This window comes from Chrysemys picta, chromosome 12 (assembly GCF_011386835.1).
Source record: "Chrysemys picta bellii isolate R12L10 chromosome 12, ASM1138683v2, whole genome shotgun sequence".
NCBI lineage: Eukaryota > Metazoa > Chordata > Testudines > Emydidae > Chrysemys > Chrysemys picta.
The window spans coordinates 41,551,230-41,578,452 of record NC_088802.1 but is presented as its reverse complement, the minus strand read 5'-3'; the positions used below and the strand labels follow the sequence as shown (position 1 = coordinate 41,578,452).

General features: G+C 52.5%; 1 protein-coding gene across 2 annotated transcripts in view; it reads left to right on the top strand.

Annotated features, from left to right (window-relative positions):
• Positions 1-6,013: 6,013 nt before the first annotated feature.
• The window catches only part of SPHK1 (sphingosine kinase 1), a 31,811-nt gene continuing 10,601 nt past the window's right edge, over positions 6,014-27,223 (top strand). Inside the window, exons 1-4 of one of the 2 annotated variants that reach the window (XM_042841151.2) lie at positions 6,526-6,664; positions 24,978-25,039; positions 25,955-26,104; positions 26,894-26,988. In XM_042841151.2, coding sequence (XP_042697085.2) covers positions 26,062-26,104; positions 26,894-26,988 — 138 coding nt within the window. In that variant the 5' untranslated portion in view covers positions 6,526-6,664; positions 24,978-25,039; positions 25,955-26,061. Of the gene's footprint in view, positions 6,665-24,977; positions 25,040-25,954; positions 26,105-26,893; positions 26,989-27,223 lie in introns of both variants that reach the window. The other variant, XM_005297532.5, reaches the window with a different exon arrangement.

Sequence of the window (27,223 nt, the reverse complement as noted above, 5' to 3'; positions counted from 1 at the left end):
AAGGGACCAGGAAAAATTTGTCTCTCTGCATTATCAATTCTTAGGAGGTTTCCTTTCTCAAGAGCTTATGCTGCTAAGACTTTACAGAGGATCTCAGAGTATTTGACAAACACTTAAGCCTGACAACATTCCTTAGAGATGAACATTATCCCTTATTTACCAGATGGGTAGGTTAAGTGACATGCCCAAGGTCACACTAAATTGGGGGTAGAATGCAACACAGAAGCCACGGTTCCCAGTTGTCTGCACTTAATCACTAGCCTAGATTCCCTCATATTCCCTCAGACAGAGGAAGATCAGTAGGAGAGATTTCCTATCTTTATCTTACCTTGGATTGGTTTATTTATGTATTAAGTTTGCTGGTACTTTGCCTCATGGCACCAAACAGGCTATTTTTAAAGTGTAGTCCTCCAAATGAGAGAGTCTCTCCTATATTTATGTAGCTACCTCCAAGCACATTTTCCTACCAGAGCAGTGAGACAGCATAACCTGCTCCAATTTTAACATGGGAAAAATCCCCCAAGTGTAACTAGCCAGAGGATCCGTTAACATCAAATAGCCTGCGAAGGCTGGAAAATCTTACTGGTGGGAACTGCAGCCAGAGATTAGGATCAAAATGAAACTGGAGCAGTTTCATGTTAAGCACATAGGACTTGTTCCCTCTAAAGAAGGTCAGAGGCCCAGGGCTAGCTAGAATCCATCTCTCATACGGACTGAGGCCCATATCCGCAAAGGTATTTAGAAAGGTAACGCCCTTGGGATCTGGGCCTGGGGGGGCAGGGGAGAGAGAGAGCTCACTAACCATGAGACTTGGGTATAGGAGTCTTAGGTTATGTCTACACAGCAACTAGACACCTGCAAGCTCAGGCTGCGGGGCTGTTTCATTGCTATGTAGACTTCTGGGCGTGGGCTGCATCCCGAGCGTTGGGACCCTCCTACCTCGCAGGTTCTAGAGCCTTAGGGTATGTCTACACTGCAGTGTACGCCCATGCCTCAGCCCAGGCTAAAGCCTACCCCCCTTTGTGTCTACACTGCAATTGTGCTAACCCAGAGCTCAGGCTCAAGGTCCAAGGACCCTGCAGGACTGGAGCGTCCAAGCTTGAGTTAAGCCGGGACCTGGAGTCCAAGCCCTATTTCTCTGCAGTGTAGATGCAGCTCTGCTTGACTTGGGTCCCAGGAGTCAGTTGGAAATGCCCCATTGTGGGATAACTTCCTCAGTCTTCTCTATCCCAACAATCTGCAATCCACTCCCCAATGGAAGCCACGCCCCTTTGCAGCTCAGGTCGCGTTAACCCATTCTCTTCTGATCACTGATCTGCAAGCACACTATCAGCGAGCCTCCTGGGTTTGCAAGGGAGAGCGAACCATCAAGCCTTTTGCAAAGCCAGCTGCTTCCAACTTCCTGTAGCGTGCGGGGCGGGCAGTGAAGTGTTCCCACAGTGCACTGCTAGAGTGGCCACATTTGGGATGGAGGTGGGGCACCAGGGCCTCTGGTCTGCGTGCTGCAGTGTGGATGCCAGAGCCCTAGATTCAAGCACAGGTTAGAAAAGTCTTAACACAGGGTTAAAACACAATGTAGATGCGCAAGGGCAGGGTTCCCTAGCACAAGTCAGCTGACTCGAGTCCCACTAACTGTGGGCTTACACTGCAGTGTAGAATACCCTGTGACCACCAGTCTTACAATACTGTCCATTCTTCCTTTAAAGCCCAAACTGCTCTGATGATACAGTGAGCTCCCTTTAGCAGAAACAGAGCACCCTACTCTATATCCTCACTCTAAGCTCAGAAATGCCCTCACACATTTGCCTCAGAGACTCCTTGTGGGAGGTTTAGGTTGGATATTAGGAAAAACTTTTTCACTAGGAGGGTGGTGAAGCACTGGAATGGGTTACCGAGGGAGGTGGTGGAATCTCTCCTTCCTTAGAGGTTTTTAAGGTCAGGCTTGACAAAACCCTGGCTGGGATGATTTAGTTGGGGATTGGTCCTGCTTTGAGCAGGGGGTTGGACTAGATGACCTCCTGAGGTCCCTTCCAACCCTGATATTCTATGATTCTATGAGGCTGGTTCTCCTCTCACATCTGTGCACATCACAGAGCCAGTGGAGTTATAAGGGGGGAGGGATAGCTCAGTGGTTTGAGCATTGGCCTGCTAAACTCAGCGTTGTGAGTTTAATCCTTGAGGGGGCCACTTAGGGATCTGGGGCAAAATCAGTACTTGGTCCTGCTAGTGAAGGCAGGGGGCTGGACTCAATGACCTTCTGAAGTCCCTTCCAGTTCTAGGAGATGGGATATCTCCATTAATTTAAATTTAAAGTGTAGGCGAGATCAGAATCAGGCCAACTGACAATCTTTCGCCTTCCTCCTCCAGGTAATAATTAGAGGGATGGGTGCCTGGGATGACAATTAGCATATCAGCTCAGGGCAGGGTAAACAACCATGGGTTCACATTCCTCAGATGTGTTACCTCTTTCCCCAAACTAGTCCTGATCGTTCCGCTTGCCCTGGGTTAATTTCTCCTGGTCACTGGCACTTGTGCTCTACCCATCTGGATCGGGGCATAGCCTCTTGCTGCAGGATCCCAGCCCATCACGCTGTTCTCTGGGCCACGCCCTTACGCCTCCTTTTAGGGAAGTTTGCTTCTTTCCAGCTTTTTTTTAATCTGTCAATCACTAGCACCCCGCACCCCCAATCGCTGAGGTCTTCTGTGCCAACTCTCTGTCTCTGCTCTGTCCTAAACGTCTCCTGTATTGTTATTAGCAGTACCAGCCGAGCACACGCCTTCCCTGGAGTGGGTTTCACTGGGGGGAAATCCACAGCTCTCCGGCCTCTGGATGCTGACACTACTTCCCCAGGAACGTCCTGGTTTTTCAGGGGTCCCGACGGAATGCATTGAAACCAGGGTTTTGATGCGCAAGCACATCAGAATCAGAGGGGCCCCATAGACTGCAGTCCCGAAAGTGCTGGGATCCGACAGAGGGGCTCTATAGGGAAAAGGAAACAGGCAGCTGCATAGAAAGGAAGGAGCTGCCGTGGGAACGGGAAGATTGAAGATGCAGGTGGGAGAAAGCCCTTTGCCTCAGTAACAACCCCCACACTCCCCAGCGTTCTTCACGCCCCCTTCAGTGACATGGGCTCTTAACCAACCTGCAGCAGCTCAGGACCCTCACAAGCTCCAGCTGCCTCAACTGTTCTGCTCTCCTCTTCCCTGGCAACAGCCGTGCTCAGCCAGGCCCCCCTGCCCAGTCACTGCTGGACAAGACACCCCAAGCTCGGCCTGAGACGCCTCCCCCAGCAGCAGTATTATTATTCCTGGGGGGTGTCACACACTTCGCAGCCTGTGTTGGCCAAGCTCCCTGCACACACCAGAGGCTCTTTGAATCCTGTGGGCCACCTCCCATTGCAGAACTCCCTGCAGCTCCTGCCAATCTCTCAGGGGTTCTGTATGCCCCTCTTCCCCACCCCCCACAACAGGGTCCCCTCTTCTCTCCCTTGAGCCAGGGAGCACCCTCGTTCCCCCCATTTCTCCCTGCCCCCCTGGATCCCCTTTCTCCCCACCACACCAGGGCCCTTCTCCCCCTTTCCCTTTCCCCCCAGATAGCTCTCCCATTTTTCCCACCAAGCCAGGGGCTCTGTCTCCCCCCCATTGCCCTCCTTCCCTCCTCCCCCGGCCAATGTCCCCCATCGTGCACATCACACCAGGTGCTCTGTGTGTGCCAAAGTACCTTTCTTCCCCCTAGACTGGAGGGGAGTGGGGGGTGGATGGCTGGTGCCCTCTCTGCCTCACCTGGAACAGGCTTGGAAGAGGCAGAAAAGAATGACAGGTTTCAGAGTAGCAGCCGTGTTAGTCTGTATCCGCAAAAAAACAGGAGTACTTGTCTCTAAGGTGCCACAAGTACTCCTGTTCTTTTGCAGAAAAGAATGAAGCCTCCTCTCCTTCTGGCGGAGCATGGAGCCCATCCCTTTCTCAGCAGGGAGAGCTATTATTTCTCTTCTGTCAGTCAAGATGTCAACCTGTTAAACTCTCTTGGGAGGATGAGTAGGAGCATTGTTCTGCTGGAGGGTGTTAACAGAGGACAGTGGCTCCACGTGGCTCCCATTTTCCTCTCTTTCGATGTACCAATTATCCCCCAAACCAGTAGGGTTCTGGCTAATAATGCTTAGCACAATCCTTGAAAATTTGGACGTGATCGGATGCAGCATTCAAATGTTATTGTCAGACAGACACACTCAATTCCAGGGCATTTCTATTTTTTTTTGTCTAAGGCCTCACAAACTCAGCTAACCATGTCGGCTCCCTTTCTTAGGGCACACAAATCCCCAACGCTTTTCACAAACTCTTCCTTGATTAAAAACTGCCAAGTCCCACAAAAACTAGACAGCGAAAACTCTGCCCAGCAGCCGAGGAATACCCAGTGAAAGGCAGAAGGGTCATATTGTTCCACAGTTATTTGGGATACTCACTCACCCTGCTATCCTAGGTATTTCTAGGGCACCAACCAATCCATGCAGGACCTAGTCTCTGACATCACCATTATTGTTTATTACTTGTATTGTGGTAGTGCCTGGGATCCCTTGGACCAGGACCCCGTTATTCTAGGCACTGCACAGACACAGAAGGGGATAATAATTCTATGTCATTTGTACAATGCTTCCTAACCCGAGGCCTTTGTGAGGATTTTAGAGGCATCATTGTTATGAGTATATTTCTGTGTACTGCACCTTTAAATCAATAAGGGCTCTGCTATCTTCTGAGGTGTGGTCTACACTACAGCCCTGTATCAGTTTAACTACATTGCACAGCGATGAGCGACATAGTTATACCAACCTTCCTTGCTGTGTAGACAGCGCTATGCTGGCAGGAGAACTTCTCCAGCCGCTAGGGTGACCAGATGTCCCCATTTTATAGGGACAGTCCCGATTTTGGGGGCTTTTTCTTCTATAGGCTCCTATTACCCTCCACCCCCTGTCCCGATTTTTTACACTGGCTGTCTGATCACCCCACAGCCGACAGAGTGCTACCGCCTCTCAGAGAGGTGGATTAACTACGCTTTCTCCAATCAGCTTAGAGCATCTTCATGAACGCCCTACAGAAGCAGAAGCACCGATGCAGCATTTTAAGTGTAGACTTGCCCTGAGACTGGCAGCTGTTTTGTGAGCAGTTCTATGCAGATGGCTGCAGAGGAGACACTCACATTTGACTTTACTGTTGGTCCCCTTAATGTCAAATCAAAGCAATAGACCACAACGTTTATGGTTGCTCTTTGTCTATAGAAAGGTGAGAATCTCATCTTTTTATGCGGCATCTCCATTACTGGAGGTTTGCAGCCATGGTAACCCATTTTGTATGATCCTCTGCTAATCTGTTTGTGGATGAATAGTCCTTTTGATCCACTCAGGATACCACATCCTCCATCCAAGGTCTTTTTTCTCTGCCTTGCGTACATCTGCCCTTCCAGTGCCCGCAAACATGCACCACATGCTGAACCTCTTAAAATGCGCCCTGCACTTTCTCATAGTACTTGACAAAGGCGGGGTATTACTGAAAGCTTTTGGGAGGCAGGGATTTTTGTCTTTTTGTACAGCACCTAGCACAATGGGGGTCCCTGACTGGGGCGCCTACTAGGTGGTACTGCAACACTAATACATTAATAAATAATATTCTCCCCAATTTTACATATAGGGAAACAGAGGCACGGCGCAGTGAAGTCACTTGAACAGGGTATCACAGCAAATCTGAAGCAGGAAGGCAGCCCGGCTCTCCTAACCCCCTGGATCACACCTGCTCCACTCCTTTTAAGAGGCAGGATGGTAACCAGACAACAAATGTAAAAAATCAGGATGGAAGTGGCTGGTAATAGGCCTATATAAGAAAAAATCCCAAATATCGGATCTGTTCCTATAAAATCGAGACATCTGGTCACCCTACTGCCGCTATTGGTGCAACTTGTCCAGCAGCTGTTGGGAATCAGTTCCTGGCCTGGTCAATGGTTGATAGTCCCTAGTTCTTTATGAATGAACCCAGAGACGCTGCCGTGCCCTAGAGACGCCGCCAGGTGTCAGCCGAGAGCAGGGCGCGCGGGCTCCAGAGCCATCCCGCCCGGTGCCAGAGCCGCTCGCGCTCCAGCAGCAGGGGCAGTCCCTGCAAGTGACAGCAGCGGCGGCGGCGGCTCTGCCTCTCTCTCTGCCCCATCAGGTGCTGCTGGACCAGCCGCTAAATGAGCCAGCGATGGAGGGCGGGCAGCCGGGCCCCGGGGCAAGCTCCCCGCAGAGCGACTCCGCCGAAGTTTTGCTCCACGGGGTGTTCGCGCTGCTGGACCCCGCTCCCAAGATGAGCTACGCGCTGAGTCTCACTTGCGGCCGGGAGCTGCGCATGCAGCGGGTCGGCTCCGCGCCGGCCGGCCCGAGCGCCGCGCTGAAGCTGGCGGACTGCATCGGCTGCTCTGCCTTCGCCGGCCGGGAGCCCCAGCCGGAGCCGGCCGCCTACTTCTCCGTCTTCTGCTACCCCTTCCGCAAGGGCTGGTGGGACGCCTCGCCCTCCAGGCAGCGCCTCGCCAGGACTTTCCGCGTGTGCGTGTCCCAGGAGCCGGAGGACAATCTGAGGCTGGCGGAGACGTGGGCTGGGAAGATTAGGGAGCTGGCTGCGCCCAGGGTACCCCGGCAGGAAGGTAAGTGCCTGGGGAAGGCGAGCAAGGGGAGGGAGGGTCAAAGTCACCCCCCACTTTCTAGGGACGTGCGGAGTATGAGTGATCAATGCTCCCTGCGCGGGTTTCTATGCGGGAAAGGCACTCCCCCCCCCCCCCTCCGGCTTTATCGCTTGTAAATTTGACTCAGAATTGAGCAAAAGTAAATTCACTTGCACTCGGGAGCTTCTCCCGGCCCCCTGCAGGCCCCAGGGCTTTGCCGGCTGCTCCAGCGCCCCTTTAGGAAGTTGGCTTCCCCCTAACTCTTCCCCCGTGGTTCTAGCACGTGTCCCGCTGGGCTGTGCCTGCCCTGCTCTGGGGCTGGCGGTGCAGGGCGCCCGAGCAGCTGGGCCTGCCCAGACAGGGGCCCCGGGGGGCTTGCGAAGTGGGGCCCCGGCCTGATGAATTAGCAAAGCCCGAAGTGTGTCGCTTGGCAACTCACTTCCGCGTCTGCCTGGCAGGTGGCGTGTCTGGGGGCTGAGGGAACAGACAGGTGTAAGCCCCGCCCATTTTCTGGGTTCCCCGGGGGGGGGGGGAGGAGGAAGGGCTAGAAAGAGGTGTAACACCCAATGGGTGAGACGGAACTCCTGGGAGCCACAGCCTTGTCCTCTCCCAGCCCCAAACCTGTCTGACCAGCCTAGCCAGCGTGCCCAGGAGATGAGTGGGCCGTGAGTGTCAATTTGCCTTGTCCTCTTGTTCCTACTTATTAGGCTTCCATCACTTGGTGCTTTGCATCCAGCTGCAGGGGCATGTTTAAAGCGATGCTGGTTTCCTCTGCAGGAAACTAGAGAGGGAGAAAAACACCCCCCCTCCCCCCGCTTCTCTTGCCCCTGCTTGATTCAAAGTTGTGCTGCGCCTACTTAAGTACACGGGCTGGGGTAAGAGGAAGAGTCTTATCTCAGGGATCCAGGTTTCACATTGAAAAGTACAGAGACCGCTGCGCATAGCATTGGCCTGAGGGAGTCCGTGCTATTTGGAATAGTTTGGATCCACATCCAAACGTTGCAGCTCGGGCCTGTGTTCAATATATGTGCTTGGACAATCGCCTCATGCATGTGTGTCAGATGCTTTGGGATCCCCTTGGACAACAGGTGTTCTAGAAATGTAGAGCGCGAGCAGCAGTGAGCTTTGCTGTCCTGGAACCAAGTCCCCATTTCCACCTGACTTAAGGGGCTAAAGTAACCCCCATGATCTCAGGACAGTTAAAAGCTCTGCGAGAGTCTCTGGAAAAAGGGCTGCTGCCTGATCTTCCAGCCACCTTCCTGCCCCTCTCGGACCTGGGAAATGTGGCAGGTCCTCATCCTTATATTGAGAATTATCAGCTACCCACAGCGAGAGCCTCCAAACCGACTGCACCTCAGACACTGTAGAAAGTTGTAACAGTTGCAATTGCTAATCTACCCAGGGCAGTGCAGTGTTTACCTAGTGACTGCAGATGGGCTGAATGATTGTGCAGATTACAGCAAAATTCCTTGGGCTAACACCGCATGTGGCTACCTTCCTCTGCCCCGCAAGGCTATTCTCCAAGCACCTTTGCTTTCCTCGCGGGACACCACGTACGTTGATGCCCTCTCGAGAGGCTGGGGCCCACTGGAAGCCTCCATGTGTCTAAGTGGGCTTGTCTGGTGCACTGAACTACACGCTAGTTGTGACATTGAGGCGCGTTGCCTTCAGCTGGTTCTTCTGGGCTTTCACCTATCTTATGTCCCTCAGGGTCTAATTTTGTACGACATCCCTCATGTGACGAGGCTGGAAAGCCAGAGGCCAGCCCTGGGAAATCAGCTGCCTTTCGCCAGTGTCAGCAAATCCTCCCCCCCAGAGGGGGTGTCCCACGGAGCCATCCATACACTGCACTTCACGGTGCGAATTCCAGGGCTCTCCCTTTCGCATCCAGTTCCCTAGGATCTGTCACGGTCTCGTTCTCCTGCGAACTGCATGCTTGCTGGGAGGGGGAAGGGCACGGTGACTAGCTCAGGGCTATTAATAGAAACGAGCCTCTCCGTTCTAGGTCATGGGCACAAATCCAGCCCAGATTAGCAGCGATCAAGATGTACAAAGGCTGTTGAGTGGCCCAGGTGAAATCAGATTCGTGGTCTCAGGCCAATTCCTAATGGGCAAGTGTCCACCTCCCAACACTATGGCTGCAATTGGCTTCCTGGCTGGCTCTCTTGGGCCAGGGAGCGTGGCTGAGGGGCAGGGGCAGTGAGGGAAAAGCCAGGCTTTTGCCATCAGTGCTGTCGGGAGAGGGGCCTTGGCTTTCCAGGGCTGCTAATCCAGCACCTTCCACCAATACTTAAAGAAGCGGGGGCATGAGGCGGCTCTGCAGCTAGTTAACACAGAAACCTCCTCCAGAGAGGGAGTTTGGAAGCCAACACAGAGCAGGTTCCTTCTGCTCTTGGAGCTTTTCCCCCAGGGTCCACGAATAACCCTTGGTTTATGTGTTCGTAGTTCAAAGATAAGGGATGAAACCAACCTGAATTCTTTAGCATCTGAGCCTCTAGGCGGTTCCAGATAACTAAATTTAGCGGAGGACTGAGCCTGACACGATGAGTGATTTAAATTTAAATACTTTATTTAAAATAAAATAAAGCAAACCAGCATCGCAGTGTCCCCACAAACTGGCTTGATACTCCCACTCTGAGATAAACAGTGCACCCAGGGGTGATCAGTCCCTGGATGGAAAGTGAGTACAGCCCTTTCTGTGATGGTGGACGGGCGTGCCTATCTCAAATCAGTATGCTGCCCTTTGCATAATCAATTCTAATCATGCTCCCCATGAGTTAATATTAAATCCACCTTTTACCATATCTGTATTTCCGCTGCCATCATTAAATATTGCTACTCCCTCATTGGCTATTTAACATTGAGCACCGTCTTAATTAACATCTGCGTAAAAGCCAGACCAGTAATTATCAATACAGATAGCGCTTTCCAAAACACTTGTAATAACCAGCGAGGGCCAAAACATGTTTACGACGAGCCTTGGGGTTACGGCCGAACTTATCTGTAGCTGGCCTCTGAATTATCTCATTTCATGTCACTCCAGTTTTACCAACTATTGTCAAGCCTATTGTTAGGAGCTAGATTTTTGGGCCTACTTACATTTCAACACATTTCTGTAGAATGTAAGCAAGCATTATCTCTGTGGGCTATGCTGGCTGAAGTTTGTACAGCAGAAATCACATAGAAATCAGGCCCTGATCCTGAAAGGTGCCAGGCTGCCTCCCACGCTCCACTTAAAGTCGAATGAGTTAGGGGTGCTTAAAAGCATGCAGGATCGGGGCCCTTACCTATCACGGGTTAAATGTCCTGCTTGTTGGTGCCAGAGCTGTCCCCGATGAAAGGCTAGCTTGGTGCCACTGCTTATCGGCGAGCCCACCCATCTAAGGGTGCAACGTGGGACAGAGCCACGCTGAAAGACCCCGCAGAAGCTGATGGAGCAAGAGGAATCCCTGAAATCCTGCGGCTGTTTAAAGAGCGCGTCCCAGTTCTTCATTTCATGACTCCGTATTTCTGAGCACTGCCCCTCCCCCTGCTCCATAGGGGCCAGAAGGAAAGACTGGCTGGTGTGTCTAAGACAGGCCTCTTGCTCCGCTGCGGTGGAGAGGCACTCTAGTTAGGAGGCCCCAGCTTTGCCTCCCCTCCTGCGTGGGCGGTGATGCTATCACTGCCTTGGCCTTTGCGACAGATCTCCCCGAGGGGAAGCGTGTGCGAGGGGAGACGGTGAAAGGGAACGACAGACAGAGAGAGATGGCAGCTGACTCTGTGCCCAGAACACTTGGCTGTAATTCAGTTCATGACGTGACAGACTGGGGGATAGAGAAGGTTTCTAGCATTGACCTTTCTGCTGTGAAAGCGAGAGAATCCAAACCTAGTCACTGCTTCGGAGCTGGTGATAGGGGTGGGATCCTTTTGTTTCTGTCTCTCTGACGTGTCTCCCACCCTCCAAAGCTGGAGGTGTGGAGATCGAGTAGGTGAGGCCTGGTTTATTCTGGCTCTGGTTGTCCCAACAGATGTATGTTGCATCCCTTGTGCACATGTAGCGTTTGTCTTTCCTTGCACATGCCATATGTTTAATGGGTAGAAGTAACGTGGTGAAGTAACTGTTGCTCTGTAAGCTGTAACTTGGCATTTGCTGCCATAAAGGGGCTTTAATTCTTTTTCCCAGCGAATTTCTTTTCACCCCAATGGCCTGGGGCCCTCTTGCAGTCAGATCCCAGCGTTAAACGCATAAGCGCTTGTAGCCAGGGATTCTCAAGGGAGGGACATCTGCTCCGGATCTGTCCGCTCCCAAATTTGGGGACTTTCGGTGCATGTTGAGAGACATGTATTTAATCAAGCATCTCCCTCATGAGTGGGCATGCCATTGGGTGAGATCTGTGTGGCAGTGCCCGGGGATGGCTAGCAGCACGCAAGCGGCGGGTAACCTATTCCTAGGTTTTGTTTTCAGTTTGCTATGATGATCAGATGCCAACGTGATGGGTGCTGGATTCATTTAAAGCCAAATCTCAGGAATATAAAAGGCCACATCCATTCCTGGCTTAATTCCATTGTCTTCAATGAAGTTACATCAGGGCTGAATTTGGCTAGATCTGTGTAAATCTATCTGACTGATCAGAGATTCAATTATATGCACCACTTCATTTATTTACATATCCAGTCACAATGATCAAACTTTGAAATTATCATTAGTGTGTTTAACCACTGGGCCAAATGTGAGTAGACTGTGTCTCTTTAGATTTGTATTTCCAAAAGCATCTTTTCCAAAACCTAAGGCTAAAAGCAAATATTTCCTGAGCTCTAAAAACAGATACATAAAATTCCAATGGAAACGTTTGTTAAAGCAGTTCCCCTGCTGTTTGTTGTCCAAACGCTGCAGCATTAAGAACCAGATTTCATTGGCTTATACAGCCCAAAGTAAACTGAGTAGAAGTTTTAAAACTTTTTCCTCCTTCTTAATAATTAGAGGTGTCATTAGTAGCCTAAGGGGAAAGTGTGTTTAATGTGTGATTTTTTTTTTTTTTTTTTTTTTTTTTAAAGTGTGAATATTTTTAAGAGGACATTTTCAAATTAGAACACATTTAAAAACAATTCCTTCTGTAACACCTTATTCTTAGAGACAAGGTTTTCAAAAAGGTAATTTACCTCTTGCTATTTGTGCTGTTTATTTACTTTGCATCTTTCACCCGGCTTGGACAAAGAAACCAGATAGGCCGATTTCACTTACTATTGATGATTTCTGTTCCAGCAACACCTAGGGAACCCAAAACAGGGCTGAAGGCCCCATTGTACTAAGAAGTAACATGATCCTGCCTGTTTGTGGTTCCTGTGTACCAGTGTGATACTGTTTGTCCTGCGTGGACATCATTGCAGGAGCAGGGGCTCAGTGTCAAATGTTGAAGGGAAATGTGTAGAAAAGGGCTAAGAAATCAATGGATTTTTAAATTATTTGCCGAGAGCCTCTAGGAGTTGCAAACCTCGCCACTTTGAGAACAACCATCTACAAATGGCAGATGGTGCCCCATGCTACATGTTGCATTCACAGACGCACACATGTATATCTGGAAGTTTGCACCTTGGAGAGCTGGGAGAGATAAGGATAGTGGCACACAACTCCCGAGCAGTGTGCAATTTTTGCACTGATCAGTATTGGGGTATGACTGGACAGCTGTCCTCCTGACAGGGGAGCCCATGAGGGTCTCTCAGGCGGAGGTTACCTCCCACGCCCATGCAGGAAGCCAGCACTTCACTCTCAGCACAGGGGTGAACTTCACCCTCACAGAGCAAAACTGGCATTTCCCCAACATTTATAATTCCTTTAATTGCCCTCTTCAGACGTGGCACAGACCTGTCCCTCCCCCTCACCCCCCGGGACTGTGGGCTGCAGAAGGGGCAAGGGTGCACTTTATTGTTAAAGAAAACAGGCCATTCAAAAAAATCTCTCCAAGTACAAAAGTCCTCTGACAAAACAGCTTTCGATAATGACACTGCATGTTCCCCGGGAGTGCCATCACCCTGCACTGGAGCAAACTCCACCCTGACAACCTGGAGGTGTTCGCATTGAGACCCGCTGGCCTAAGGCCAGCATCTGAAACCACTCGGCGGCGCTCCCTATTCTAGCACATTCCCACCGCAGCCCTGTCTACATACGCAAGGGAGCTGGGCTCAAAGCCGCACCCAAGCTCAGTTCATCAGACACGGCTCCCTCTGAATCCCCTTCCATCAGGATTTGGCCCAGTCTGCCCCCTGCTAGATCAGTGCCTGAGCTGCGTTTTAACACGTTTCTTAAATACAGGTGCCAAGGTTTCGAAAAGTGGCCAGTGACTTTGGGTGCCCAATTGGACACCTGAAATGGGGCCAGATTTTCAGACAATGCCAAGTGCTCACCTGCCTGCTCTGAAAGCCAATCCCCCCTTAAAACATCTTCAGTTGGGCACTCAGGAAACGAAGCCCTCCCAAATCACTAGTTATGCCTGAAAACGCTGGCCAGGATCAACAGCTGACTCAGCGAGGCATTTAAGCATGTGGCTTTGGGGATGACTCACGTGCTTAGATGTGTGCTGAAATCCCTTGCTGAGTCAGGGCCCCAGAAAGTCTCCCCCCTTTGCCCTGGCATTGCTCCAGCTGCCACTGGCAGTAGACTGTAAGGACTTTGGACAGGGCCCATCTTTTTATTCTGTGTTCATGCAGCGCCTAGCATAATGTGGTCCTAAGAGCGCTTCTAATACAAAGTAGTACCAGACTACCTGCCAGCATTATAACCACTGTGCCATGTGACCCTGTTCAGCCGGGGGGGAGCAGCAGTGCAACCCCCAGCTGACTCATATCTGCCTGCTGGGGGAGGCTACACTCTCTCACTTGGCAGAAAGTTCCAGGGATCAGGAGAACCTGGAAGGAGAGTCCAGCCCAGGGTGCTGGGAGGAACAGTCTGAGCAGGGCTAGAGGAGGGGGTGATGAAAGCACCAGGGGCTGGTCTACGTGACTGCTCCGGGGGCAAGAGGATATTTTCAGAGAGAGCTTAGTGTACTCATGGCCTCAGGGCACGTCTACGCTACGGAGACTACAGCAGCGCAGCTCGGTCGATGTGGCTAAGCTGGCACAAGTCCATAGCATAGATGCAGCCTCCAGAGAAGGGAGTTTTTTTACCTCTCGGCACTGTAGGACCCCCTGCCCGAGCGATGGTAGCTGCGCTGATGGACGCATTCTCCTTCAGGCGGGAGAAAGCTTCCGAACACCACTCACCTGCCTGCTTGGTTCTTATTTCGCTGGGGGAGTGGAGTCAGGTGAAAGGACCTGCTGCATCCACCCTTTCCCATCTTAAGTACAATGACACTAAAGTCTTCCTCTCCCGCCCTCCAATCACCCCTTCCTCCCAGTGCCCAGCATCCATTCTTTCCTTCCTCCTCCTCCTAATCCCGTGGGCTCTGTGCTAGGAGGGAGAAGATGGCCTCCCCCAGCTGCTACCTGGGCTCTGCTTCATTGGTGCCTCCAGGCCCACTCAGACTACAGGGCCTGGGCCCTAAAGTTCCACGCGTCCTGCTTTAATCAGCCCCTGCTGTGCCTAGCTGCGTATTCATTCCAAGAATCCCATGAAGCAGTCAGATGCTAATTAAGTTTTGATTATAATTAGCACTTTGTTTCCCAGCTGTTTAGAACAAACTCCTAGAAATGCCACTGGCCCGCAGGTAGGCGCAGGGTCCTGTTTAGTGTTGCATTGCGTCCAGCACTCAGCTTCCGGTGGGAGACTACGGGAAGGAAGAACATGGCAGCCGGAGCCCCGTCTGAGTGATTTGCCCTCTGCCTCTGGAGGACGGTGGGGGAAGCAGAAAGTCTTTGATCTTCTTCTCTAGCACAGCCTCCCCCAGCACATCGTGCAGTCAGATGGGACTTGCTGGCTTGCAGCACGGGAGCTGCCGGAGGCCAAAAAACCCCAAGAGAGAAAACGTTTCACAAGCCCCCGAGAATCGTTCCGTCGGCTGGAGCGAGCTCCTGGCTGATGGCACTTCCTGCGCATGCTGTTCCTTGTGAAAGCGTCTGGAGTTTAACTGGGGCTGGGCGGCTCAGGGACTTGGTAACAGGATATGGGGACAGTCACCTCTAGGTTACTGGCTTGGGCCTGGTCTACCCATAAAACTTAGGTTGACCTAGTTAGAGCACTCAGGGATGTGAAAAATCCAAACCCAGAGTGCCATAGCTATGCGGCCCACATCCCCCGTCTGGATGCGGCAAGCTCAGTGGAAGAAGGCTTCTGTTGACCTAGTTACTGTCGCTTGGGGAGGTGGTGTTCCTACAGCTATGGAAGAACGTTTCCACTGCTGTAGGCTGCAGCTACACAATGGAGCGATGCTGGCAGAGCTACAGGGCCGTACCTATTCCACTAGTCCCTGTAGTGTAGACATGGCCTTAACGTGTGATCTGAGTCATCCCCAGCAGGGCTGCTCTTTGACCTGTGTGAAATGAGTTGATGGGTCACCATCAGCTCCTAGCGGACAAGCATCCACACCACAGAACCAACCCCACATCAGTCGGTCTCTGCTGAGCAACCAAGGACTGAGCAGGCCATGGAGACCGCCTGCTCAGGGGTGCTTACACGGTTGCTTTAACACTAGGTCTCTATTAAATGTGGCCATGGTGTGTCTTCTCCTCCTTTTAAAAAGAACATGAACTTTGCTCTACTGAAGGATGCTGGAGTGGAGACCAACACCCTCCGCAGCATAGAGACAGCAGAGGCATGAACAGGGCAAGCTTGCCTCCTGCTTAGCCTGTGGAGGCCACCTCAAAGAGTAGATGGCAGCTCCGTCTCTGGGATCTAGTCCGTCCTTGCTCAAACTTGCCAGTTGGTGATAGTGATTTCTAATGTGATGCATGCCGGGGATCGGAGCGGAGACCAGCTGCTCTATTCACACCCGTAGTAACAAGGTTCATTACTCTTTGAGATGGTAACAACATTCAGTGTTGGTTGGGGATGGATTGGAATCAGCAATGGAGAAGTGAAACAATCTATGCTCTCTTCCCAATTCCCATCTAATCCAGGAGCCTCACCGGGGCCATCGCTGTGATATTGATGTGCCTTATTGTTGCTTTGATTCTCATTCCCCACCCTGCAGAGTTTCACACTCTGTTGTGGAGCTATTTTTGTGGTAGATACTTTAAATGCTAGATCACTGGCGCTCTCCTACTGCGGAGATGGGGCCACATGAGGATCTCAATAGGGGCATTGCTGCCCGCTGGTGAGCCTAGCAGTTCATTTCTTTCTTACACAGAGAAGCCAGTTTCTTTCAGAGAAAGGGAGTCAGACTGAACTTTGCACCCAGCGGTTTCTCAGTGTGACGGTTGTGATGGAAAGGGGTGAAGGAAAATCAGCCGGTTCTCTGAAAGGGCAGACATACCTCCCCTGACTCAGCCGCTGTCTGCTGATGCACACTCAGTTTGCCGGCTGTTCTTCTAATAGGATCCCCGAAAGAGGAACCAGGCTGCCAGATGTATGTCTCTCTCCTGCTGGGATGTCAGATGTGCCCTTTGTCCCAGAGTTACTCAAGAGAAAGGGAGGCTGTTGAAATCTTGTAGTTTCCTGTGAGCATCTCTTAGATCTTGGTGTGCCGAAGGGTCCTGCTGGGGTAGTATCTTCACATCAAATCCTGGCATCTTTCACCACCCGCCTTTTGAGCGATGGAGGGGAGAGAGACACAGAGGCCTCCACAATCCGATACACCTGTAATGTCCCTCCATGGTCTGCTACTGCTGGGCTGGCAAGGCCCATCAATAGCCAGACCCCCACGCCAGTGACTCTGGAAGTACCTTCTAGCTGCTTGTCATGGCCACATTCTTCTCTCATGCCCTGGAAGGGCTCAGCAGAGGGATCCTGGCCACCTCCCACCTTGGCCGTTCCTCTGCCAGCATGGGGGCTTTGCTGTTGCAGTTTCCCCCAGGCAAGTGCTAAGAGGCTCGGGACGCTGCGGTCGGGGTGAAAGCAAGTTCCATAAATACAACCACAGCAAGGTCAGAACGTAGCCTGCCTAGGACTGTGGCCACCTCCTTTTTACCCCCATTGCCCAGCTTTCCCTTCTGGACTCCTAAGAGCCAATTGTGAACAGGGCCACTTCTTCAAAACCTATGGGGTCTCCTCCTAGGCATGTCCCCATACCACCCACGATTCAGCACAGGTGGGCACCCCATGCTGGGGGGAGGGCTGGACTAATGGAGCCGAATGCCTGAATCGAAGCAGCAGCATTGCGAAGCCCACGCGTTCAACGAGCATGAGTCAGGCCTCCCCAGAATTATGAGATTGGCTTAAAAAGCATGAGATTTTTTTAAAACCATGATAAGTAAGGTCTGGCTTGACAAAGCCCTGGCTAGGATGATTTAGTTGGGGTTGGCCCTGCTTTGAGCAGGGGGTTGGACTAGATGACCTCCTGAGGTCTCTTCCAACCCTAATCTTCTATGATTCTAAGTATTTGGGCTCTTTTTCTTGGCCTTCTGGTTTCTGAGCCTTTACGGTGTCGTCGTGTCATGTTTCTTGGCATTTCTCCACAGCCACGGGAGCTAAACTCTCACTCTGTCAATGAAATTTGAGATTCTCAATCACCTGACTCCAGATTAGTGTATTCGACTAGCTGCAATAGAGTCCTCTTCCCACTCTGATGGGGTTCTCTTCTGCTCTGCGGAGGCTGATGAGGGGCCCCAGCAAAGGGAAAAGCATGTTGGTCCCTGCACCTCTTCTATGCAGAAGGGTGTCTGTTCAGAACTGATAATGAGCACCAGAGGGCGGGGCCAACCAGCTGCTTCCCGAAATCCCTTGGCACAAGCCTGGGCGGGATGGAGGCAGGGTGGGGCGCTCTCAGTAACAAGGGTCACCAAGTCTCCGGCTATGCAGAGGCAGCTGATCAAGAGGGAGTCCCTCCCCCCCCCACCACGGCACAGCTGAGGACTGGCACATGCACAGTGGCAGGTTCTATCCTCCTCCTCCTGGTTCTGCCTTTGTCTGCACAGGGTACTCGCAGCCCCAGCCCCAGGCTGTCACACACGGCCTCAGTCACTGAGGAACGCACTCAGACATTCAGGCTTTGATTGTAGTGGCGAGAGACTCTAACTGAGCTTGATGCCCCCGTTGTGCCCTGTACAGCTGCACAGGGGGGGCCTGTTGCCTATCCCAGAAAGCTTAATCTTTGCCTGTAAGCCCATGGCGACCCCGGGAGCGCTGCACCGGTACAGGAACACGGGTGTGCTCTCCCAGCAAAGAGCCCCTATGTGGACACCGCTATGCTGACAACGCTGCGTTTTATATCCATCTAGTAAAGCCACCGCCATGAGCAAAACAAGTTGTAGCGGCAGCAATTTGCCAGTATAACTGCATCTAACCAAGGGGCTTCTGCTAGCCCCACTCTGTGGGTCCGGGATCACCCCCCACATGCCCCAGACCCACACAGCTGGGCCGGTAGAAGTCTGTACATTGTACATTAGTCTCAAACCTGGGCCACGCTGAAAAAGCTTTACCGACAGAGTCATGCTGGTAAAAGCCTTGTGTGGATGCAGTTATACCAGTATAACTTCTACCGGCAACGCTTATGCCAGTGCCCTGGGCCGGCACAAGCTGGATTGGTATACGCACTCTAATACCAATAGAACCACATCCACACTAGAGGGTTTTGCTGGTGTAGCTACGCCAGCAAAACTCTCCTGTGTGAACAAGGCCACGCTGTAGAGACGGCCCCAGAGTCAAATCCTAGCCCCAGTGAGACGCACGACAAAACTCCCTAAGGCTTCAGTGGGGCCAGGATTTCACCCACGGCGTAGAAACGAAAGGCACCTCGGACACAGCCGGGTGGGCAGACCGCCCCAGCTCTGGCCCCGGCCGGTGGGCCTGCTGCACAGAGGGGCTTCAATTATGTGCTGCAAGTGTTTTGGACCAGAGCTGATGTCCCCCTGGAGATCACGAGGGTGCACTGTACGGGAATCCCACGCCTGGGAGCGTCACCGACTGTCAAGCCACATGCGCAAGTTCGTCCCCAACCGGAACGCAGTTGCGGTTGTGTCTCGCTAAGGAGATGCAGTGAGAAAGGGGTGCAGGGGTGAGGCGACGAGAGAGAAATTGTAAATCGGCATTAGACGCCCACCCCATTGATACGGCATCGACTAGCCCCAGCCTCCTCTGGGCGGGGGAAGAGGCCTTCTACCCCTAAAGCTGTGTAGACTCCTCTTGCGGTGGAAAGCCAGCGTGTGTGTTTAAACTGTGCTGCAGTTATGGTGAGGTTTTTAACTAAGGCTGGGTCTACACTACCCGCCTGAATCGGCGGGTAGAAATCGACCTCACAGGGATCGGACGCGACAATCGATCCCCGAATCGACGCTTTTACTCCACCAGCGGAGGTGGGAGTAAGTGCCGTCGATGGGAAGCCGCAGAGGTCGATTTTGCCGCCGTCCTCACAGCGGGGTAAGTCGGCTGCGATACGTCGAATTCAGCTACGCTATTCACGTAGCTGAATTTGCATATCTTAAATCGACACTCCCCCCCCGTAGTGTAGATGTAGCCTCAGACTAAAAGAACAGGAGTACTTGTGGCACCTTAGAGACTAACATGTATTTGAGCATAAGCTCTTGTTAGTCTCTAAGGTGCCACAAGTACTCCTGTTCTTTTTGCGGATACAGACGAACACGGCTGTAACTCAGTCTAGTGTCCGTCTTCCCCTCCCCACTCCCCCCAAAACCTGGAATGCCAGGGCTGCCCAGACCTGCTTTAAACACACTCTTCCCTGACTGACGCTGTTGAGTCTGGAGCGTAGACCGGTCCATAAGGTTGGCGGATTTGTTTGTACAGAACCATGCCTGAGTTCCCCAGCTGTGCAACGTGGGCTGCTTCCTTGGTGACTAGCTTTCACAGAACATGACCAAGCAAATATTTCTGGCAATATCAGTCTTCTCTCTCTCTCTCTCTCTCGGTGGTGGGGTCTGAGCTTGAGTCACAGAACTATGAGCCACGTGTCACTATCCTACAGTGCTTGCTGTGGAGAATGGCTTTCTAGGAGGGGAAAGGAGGGCTTAGTAGTTAAGGCACCGACCTGAGACTCAGGAGATCTGGATTCAGCCCACAGCTTTGCCACAGACTCCTTGTGTGCCCTGGAGCAAGTCAGTTGGGCTGAGACTTTCCAAAGCCACTCAAGGGATTTAGACACACTATTCCTATTAACTTCAGAAAGTGGAGTGTCTAAATCCCCAGGAGCTCTGAACACTTCTGTCTCATCTCCCCATCTGTAAAATAAGCACCTAGCTATACAGATCCACACTGCCACTTCTACCATGTTCAGAGACACAGGGCCAATATGGCCTGTTTCCCTACCCCTCACTCGGGATATGGTTCAAAGATAGTTCAGGCCTGTAGGGTAGATGGGCCCCATCCATACCCTAACCATGTTCAAGGAAAGCAAACTCAATAAGAGAGCCATCGCAGCTCCAGTGAATTCACTCTGAAATGTGACCTGTTGGCAGAGACAGCCAGGAAGTTTCTGCACATCTCCAAGCTCAGCTTGGTTTCATTCGTTTAATTATTCACTGGTATTTACAGCAAGCATCTTGTTCATCTGGGTGAAATGCAAATGTCAGGCGCTTATGGAAGGTGTTACCTTGTTGCTCTCTTTCCTTTGAATTTCTCCCCTTGGGGTAGAGGAGATTTCACAGATCCCATCACAGGCTCCTGAGCACCTTATCAGGAGGGGGAAGGGAGAGAAAGGGGACAAGACATGCCCCCAGTTTATGCTGCTTTTCACTTTATCACCCTAAACAGTCAAGAATTTGCTGGCTCCCAAGTTTAGCTGCGCTGCACCGTCACCAGCAGCTTCCCTGACCTCCTCCCCCTCCCCTGGCTGCCCAGAGATAAATGCATTGTCACAGCTTTGTAAACTAGATCCTAGAGCTTAGCCCCTCCTGCAGGATTCAGTGGGTCCATGGGAGTTATTCCTGTGCTGGAGGGGAGAATGCGGCACAGAGAGGAGGGTAGTGCCTGCCTGGAGGAGGAAGAGGATAACTTCTGTGTAATGAACAGCTTAGCCCCCCAGCCACAGGACTTAGTGTGGTGGGTGGTGGCACTGGGCTGGGGCATAGCTTGGGCTAGCTAGCGTGGCTAGGTTAAAAACAACGTTCCAGCTTTGTTCACCCTGTTGGCTTAAAGCACACTGTATCCCCAGCTGGCCTATCCAGGGCGGCCAGCCCCAGCTGGGCTTCAGCCTGGCTGATCGGCACTCGCCATTCTCATACGTCGAACCACCTTCCCCTCCTCCAGCGTGCACTGCTCTATGAAGCCGCTCTATCGACTACGGCTAGGTTCTCCCAGCACTTGACCTAGCCTGTGGCTTGAATCACTCAAGTCTCCGCGGGACTTTATGGCCCTCTACGAAGGCCTGAGCCTGCAGCCAGAGACGGCACGAGGCAGCAGTGATGGAGTCATGGGTGGTGGTGGTGGTGGTGGGGAACGAGAGGCTGTTGCGTAAGTTAACAATAGATCTGTTCTGCAGGGCTTGAACTGGAGCCTGCAGGCTGCCCATCCAGCCTCCACACCATACAACACTCAGCCCAGACCCGCACAGCCACAAGGACTGGTGGGAAGAGCAGGAAATGAAAGGCAGGACATGGTTTGCCACTGATTTACTGTGTGACCTACAGCAAGGTCACTGAGGGTCTGATTTGCAGAGGTACTGAACATAAGAATGGCCATAATGGGTCAGACCAACGGTCCAGCCAGCTCAGTATCTGGTCTTTCAGCAGTGACCAGTGCCAGGTGTTTGGAGAGAACGAATAGAACAGAGCAATCAAGTGAACCATCCCCTCTCATCCACTCCCAGCTTCTGCCAATCAGACACCCAGAGCATGGAATTGTGGCCCTGCCCATCCTGGCCGATAGCCATTGATGGACCTATCCTCCATGAACTTCTCTAGTTCTTTTTTGAACCCCATTCTAGTTTTGGCCTTCACAACATCCTTTGGCAAGGAGTTCCACAGGTTGACTGTGCATTGTGTGAAGAAATACTTCCTCGTGTTTGTTTTAAACCTGCTGCCTATTAATTTCATTGGGTGACTCCCTAGTACTTGTGCTATTTACCCCTTCACATAACACTTCCTTATTTACTTTCTCCACACCAGTCATAATTTTATAGACCTCAATCATATCCCTCCTGAATCTTCTCTTTTCCGAACTGAAAAGTCCCAGTCTTTAATTGCTCCTCATCTGGGAGCTGTTCCAGACCCCTAGTCATTTGTGGCCCTTCTCTGTACCTTGTCCAATTCTAAGATACCTTTTTGGAGATGGGGTGACCAGAACTGCACACCAGAGTCAAGGTGTGGGTGTATTGAACCCTCTCCATTCCCAGTGAAGTCACCTGGAGTTGTTCATCACTGCTGAAAACCAGCCCCTCGCCCTCTTGGCTTGTTTCCCCCTCTACCAAAGTGAGAGCAATACTTCTCCCCCCACTTTGGGTACCCCCAGTAGGTGCCTGTCGAGACTGCTTCCCCACTCTGAACTTTAGGGTACAAATGTGGGGGCCTGCATGAAAACTTCTAAGCTTAACTACCAGCTTAGATCTGGTCTGCTGCCACCACTCCCAATGTGCTAATTCCCTTCCCTGGGTAGCCTTGAGAGACTCTTCACCATTTCCCTGGTGGATCAAGATCCAACCCCCTTGGATCTAAAAACAAGGAAAAATCAATCGGGTTCTTAAAAAGTAGGCTTTTAATTAAAGAAAAAGGTAAAAATCATCTCTGTAAAATCAGGATGGAAAATAACTTTACAGGGTAATCAAACTTAAAGAGCCCAGAGGAATCCCCTCTAGCCTTAGGTTCAAAGTTACAGCAAACCGAGATAAACACTCTAGCAAAAAGGTACATTTACAAGTTGAGAAAACAAAGATAAAAACTAACATGCCTTGCCTGGCTGTTTACTTACAAGTTTGAAATATGAGAGACTTGTTCAGAAAGATTTGGAGAACCTGGATTGATGTCTGGTCCCTCTCAATCCCAAGAGCGAACAACCCCCAAAACAAAGAGCACAAACAAAAGCCTTCCCCGCACCAAGATTTGAAAGTATCTTGTCCCCTTATTGGTCCTTTGGTTCAGGTGTCAGCCAGGTTACCTGAGCTTCTTAACCCTTTACAGGTAAAAGGATTTTGGAGTCTCTGGCCAGGAGGGATTTTATAGTATTGTACACAGGAGGGCTGTTACCCTTCCCTTTATAGTTATGACAGTGCCACACAAGTACCAGAGGCCGAGCAGCTGCAACATTGGCCTGGGAGTCAAAAGACCTGGGTTCTAGTCCCAGCTCTGCCATGGCCTGCTGGGTGACCGTCGATAAGTCACTTGGCCTCCCCGTGCCTCAGTTTCCCATGTGTGCAATGCGGATGATGATACTTAACTCCTTTGTAAAGCACTTTACGATCTGCAGCTGAACAGCCCTGATTGCTCGGTGTTACGCCTGTAATATCACTCTGCCCTTCTGTACCACCTGAGTTTCTTTTCCTGTCCACCCCATCACAACCCTGCCATGTTAACACCTTTTTCTTGCCCAGATTTCACAGCCACATTTCAAGCGTCATTTTCTTTAGCGAGGGCTTTCTGAGCCCTCCAGACCACAGTGACAAGACCTGCTTACAACGCTGTTGCAATCTGTAATGAGGACAGCACCTGAAGTGTGGGCCTTATGAGACAGTAACACGCTTAGAGACCCCCGTTAAAGCCATGTCAATCCTATTCACTGAGCTTAGTTAGTGGCCACGTTTAAGGTCCGGCTCAATGCTGGAACAGTGTGATGAGCAGGACAGGTGACAATGGCATCTCCTCACTCAGGTGTAATTACAGTGTAGATGGGGCCTTATCTCATGGAACCGAAGCGAGAACCAAGAGACTAATAACTACCAGGTGAACGATAAGCATCTGCCATGGGTCCCTCTCTCTCCGGACCTATTCCATTGGGAACGAGACTGGGAAATTGCTGGGGATGAATCCAAATGGCAGCTTTCGTCGCCGCTCTCTTCCCTATGGCTAATGAGCTCTGTGTTTTCTGCAAGGATTTCAGTCTCACTAGGCCCAGAGCGGCCTCCAGCCCAGCCCCCAGCAAGCTTTGCACAAACAAAAGCCTTCTCTCTCTCCCGCCTTCCTTCCTCTTCCACTTCCCAAGCGTGCAGCAGGTGGGAGCTGCTCCCGGTCACAGGCCGAGGGGAGGGAAGAAGAACGTGCGTGTCTAGTGCTGGCCTGGCTGCAGCTTTTGATTTGCGACCTGTCCCCTGAGCCAGAGGGAACACTCGGGGTTGTGAACATTGGTCTAATGTCCAGTCGCGTCTCTTGCAGGATGCACAGAAAAATGTGTGAGCGAGAGCGAGCGAGTGTGTGCACAGCAGGAAGGCTGCATTCAGCAGCTCCAGGGTTTTAGGAGCGCTTTATTCTCTGGGCACGGCAACGCGTGCTGCTCACGTGGAAGGGGGGAACTGCAGGGATCAAAGACAACCCTAAAACGCCTGCGCCACCGCAGAGATGGCTCAGCCAGCATTGCACAGTACTTCCCCCTGCCTAGCATCGCTGTAGGTTGGAGGAGAGGACTGTGCCGCTCAGTCCTACCACTGATAAAATAGCCGTGAACACCCTCACGCTGTAGCTCCAACCAAAGGCAGCGAGCTGCGGTTTTGAAATGGGGAAGGCCGAGTTGCTGGGGCAAGGGGAGGGGGGGCGCTTTTCACAGCCAAGGGCGGTCGCCCAGGAATCTATGTGGGAAGGCTGTCTTCCAGGCCACCCTTTTGCTTCCATATGAAATGACTGTATTTAAAGAAACCAAAAACGCAGCAAGGGAGCCTATTCTCCCTGGCCCTGGGTGACCATGGAAACTCTGCTGCTGAGCCTTGTCTACACTAGAGCAGGTGCGGTCTGGCCCACTGCTTTGGGCCTCTGCCATACTTGTAAGATGCTCTCACCCACAAGAGCTTTTAATAGTTCAGACATGCCACCTGCTGGTGCAAACGCACTAGTCCCCAGCCGCTCTCCTAACCCCCCCAGCCTGCACCCCTGCTCAGAGGAGCAATGCTGGCATTGTGGCTGCACCAGTTCAACCAGTGCTCCTAGCACCATCCCACAGCCATGCTGCCCACCAGTCACTGACTGCTCAGAGCACCATCCATCAAACCACTTCCTCGCAGGCCCGAGAGCAGCTCCAGTGATACTTGACTGGTGCCTGCCATGCCCTGCACCCCTCCCCCAGCTTAGCAAAGGCACAGGAATGCCATCCCAAATCAAGTTTCATTCAGACTGGTTTTCTTTAAACTTTTACCAGCAGTTTCACAGTGTCTGACGCGTGGCTCCTCCCCTCCGGCAGACCCCACGCAGCACAGAAAGGTTAGTGAGGGTTCCCATCACATGGCACCTAAACACCCCCCCCCGCAGCAAGCCATCAATGTTCTGACCATGCCACTGGCTGGCGCTAGTGCTGCAGGGAGGTGGCTACCTTTCCCAAGCTCTTGCGAGGTATGGGACATTCACAGTAACATACACACCTCAATTAGTCCCAGCTCTCCACCCACCTGCCCCACAACCATTATCCTCAATCCACCCCGATGGTGAATCCCTGATCGCTACTCACCTGCCCGTGGCCCAGCAGTTCTTACCCGGGGGATGAGCTGTACGTGTTCCACTGCATAAGCCTAGGGATGGGGAGCCAGCTGGACTCTGTGGAGGGATCTCTTCCCTCCGGAAATGGGCCTAGACAGACTGTCTGCCTCAGCATCCTACAAGGGATAAGAGGAGAAGGAAACCAGCCAGCAGAAAACAAATAATGCCCCAAAGCAGAGCCCAGCCAGCAAACTCTCCCAGCAGTAACACAAGCGCCTCCCTCCTCATTTAGTTTGACTAGATTTGAAACACCTGGCACTGACTGGCTGGCTCAGGACTGCATGGTGCATGGGGGCTGACTACCCCTCAGGCTGGCTGATGTGGGACTGGGGCCAGCCGTGCTGTGGAGAAGGACGTCCGTCTCCAGAGCTGCCGACCCAGCCCTGAGGGTCTGTGGAACTGGGTGTCAGGTCTGAGCAGACTTCAGCTGCAGTACTAGTGAGCCACTAAGGCTCGGGGCTCTCCCCCAGGCTGGGGACAGCTGTCGGGTTCCTGACAACTTGGGCTGAGGAAGCCTCCTCAGGTCCCATCCGACCCATTCCCAGCCTGGCCAGGGGAGCTGTGCCGGGTTCGGCCAACGCGGCAAGCTCAGGAGAGGCACCGCCAGCGTTGATGAATCTCTCCTCTCTTGTCTCTGTCCAGGGGTGACGTGGGGACTCTTGCCGCGGCCCTGCCATGTCCTGGTGCTGCTGAACCCCCAGAGCGGAACGGGGCACGCGCTGCAGCTGTTCCACTCCCTAGTGCAGCCAATGCTGGCCGAGGCCGACGTAACCTTCACCCTCTTTGTGACCGGTAAGTCTGCTCCCGCTGCAGCCACCCGGCGGGTTCTGCCTTGCCCAGGCTGCCTCCTAGGGGCCCCTCGCTGCCAGGCGGAGGGGAGGGCATTTCGCTGGGTAGGGGACTTCTGTCTGGCTGAGCTCTCCCTGCATGGCTGGCTGTGTAGCCTGGGATAGGAGCTGATGGCCCTTCATTTCTACCTCGCTGCCCACTTCCCTGCCAGGTAACATCAGGAACTCTCCAGCTGGGAGTGTCTCAACCAGTCCTGCCTTGTAATATGCAAATACAGTGCAACTCATTTAAATTTGACCAATGGATGCACAGTATTCAAATGAACAGAAGGTGGCAAGAAGCAGGAGAAGGGGGAACCCTCCCCTCTGGTGTTGCAATCCCACCTGGCAGCAAGGAGAACCCAAGGGTGGCAGCAGAGGGAGGAGAGCTAGGCAGGGGGAGATGCTGGGAGTGTCATTCTCCCATGCACCCATGAAGCCTTCCTGGGGGCCTACAGGGGTCCACAGCTTAGGAGCAATGGTTCGTGTGCCTTGGCCATGAGAACTCCTCCTCTTGGCTTGGTGGGTCTCTCCCTGGCTCCCAGGCCAGGCTAGGCTAGGCTCTTGCCAGCTGGCTCCGATTCCAGGAGCCTGGGTTGGGAAGCCCAAGTGACATCCTGTGGCTGATGCCTCTCGTTCCAGGGAAGGCTGGGCCCTCCTGTCTGCAAGGGCTGTGCAGGGAGAGGAAACCATGCCGATTCCCGGCAGCCCATGGTTACCCCCACTACCAGCAGCTCTGTATTTCTCTCCCCAGAGAGGCCGAATCACGCCCGTGAGCTGGTGCGGGCCGGAGATTTATCCCAGTGGGACGCTGTGGCCGTCCTGGCCGGGGATGGCCTGCTGTATGAGGTGAGGAGACGGCCAGGAAGCAAGGGCAGCTGTTATGCTGGCAACTAGGAGACGAGCCAGTCCCTTGGGCCTGGCCTTCCTTTACACTGTGGCAGTTGGGCAAAGCGAGTGTGGCTGTCTCCGGCCACTGCCACCGGGCAGAGGCTGGGGGTGCAGAGCTTGGCTCTGTGCCTCCTCAGAGTTCGACGTGGGAGCGTAGGTGGAGAACAGAGAGCCGGGTGTGGATGGCGGCTCA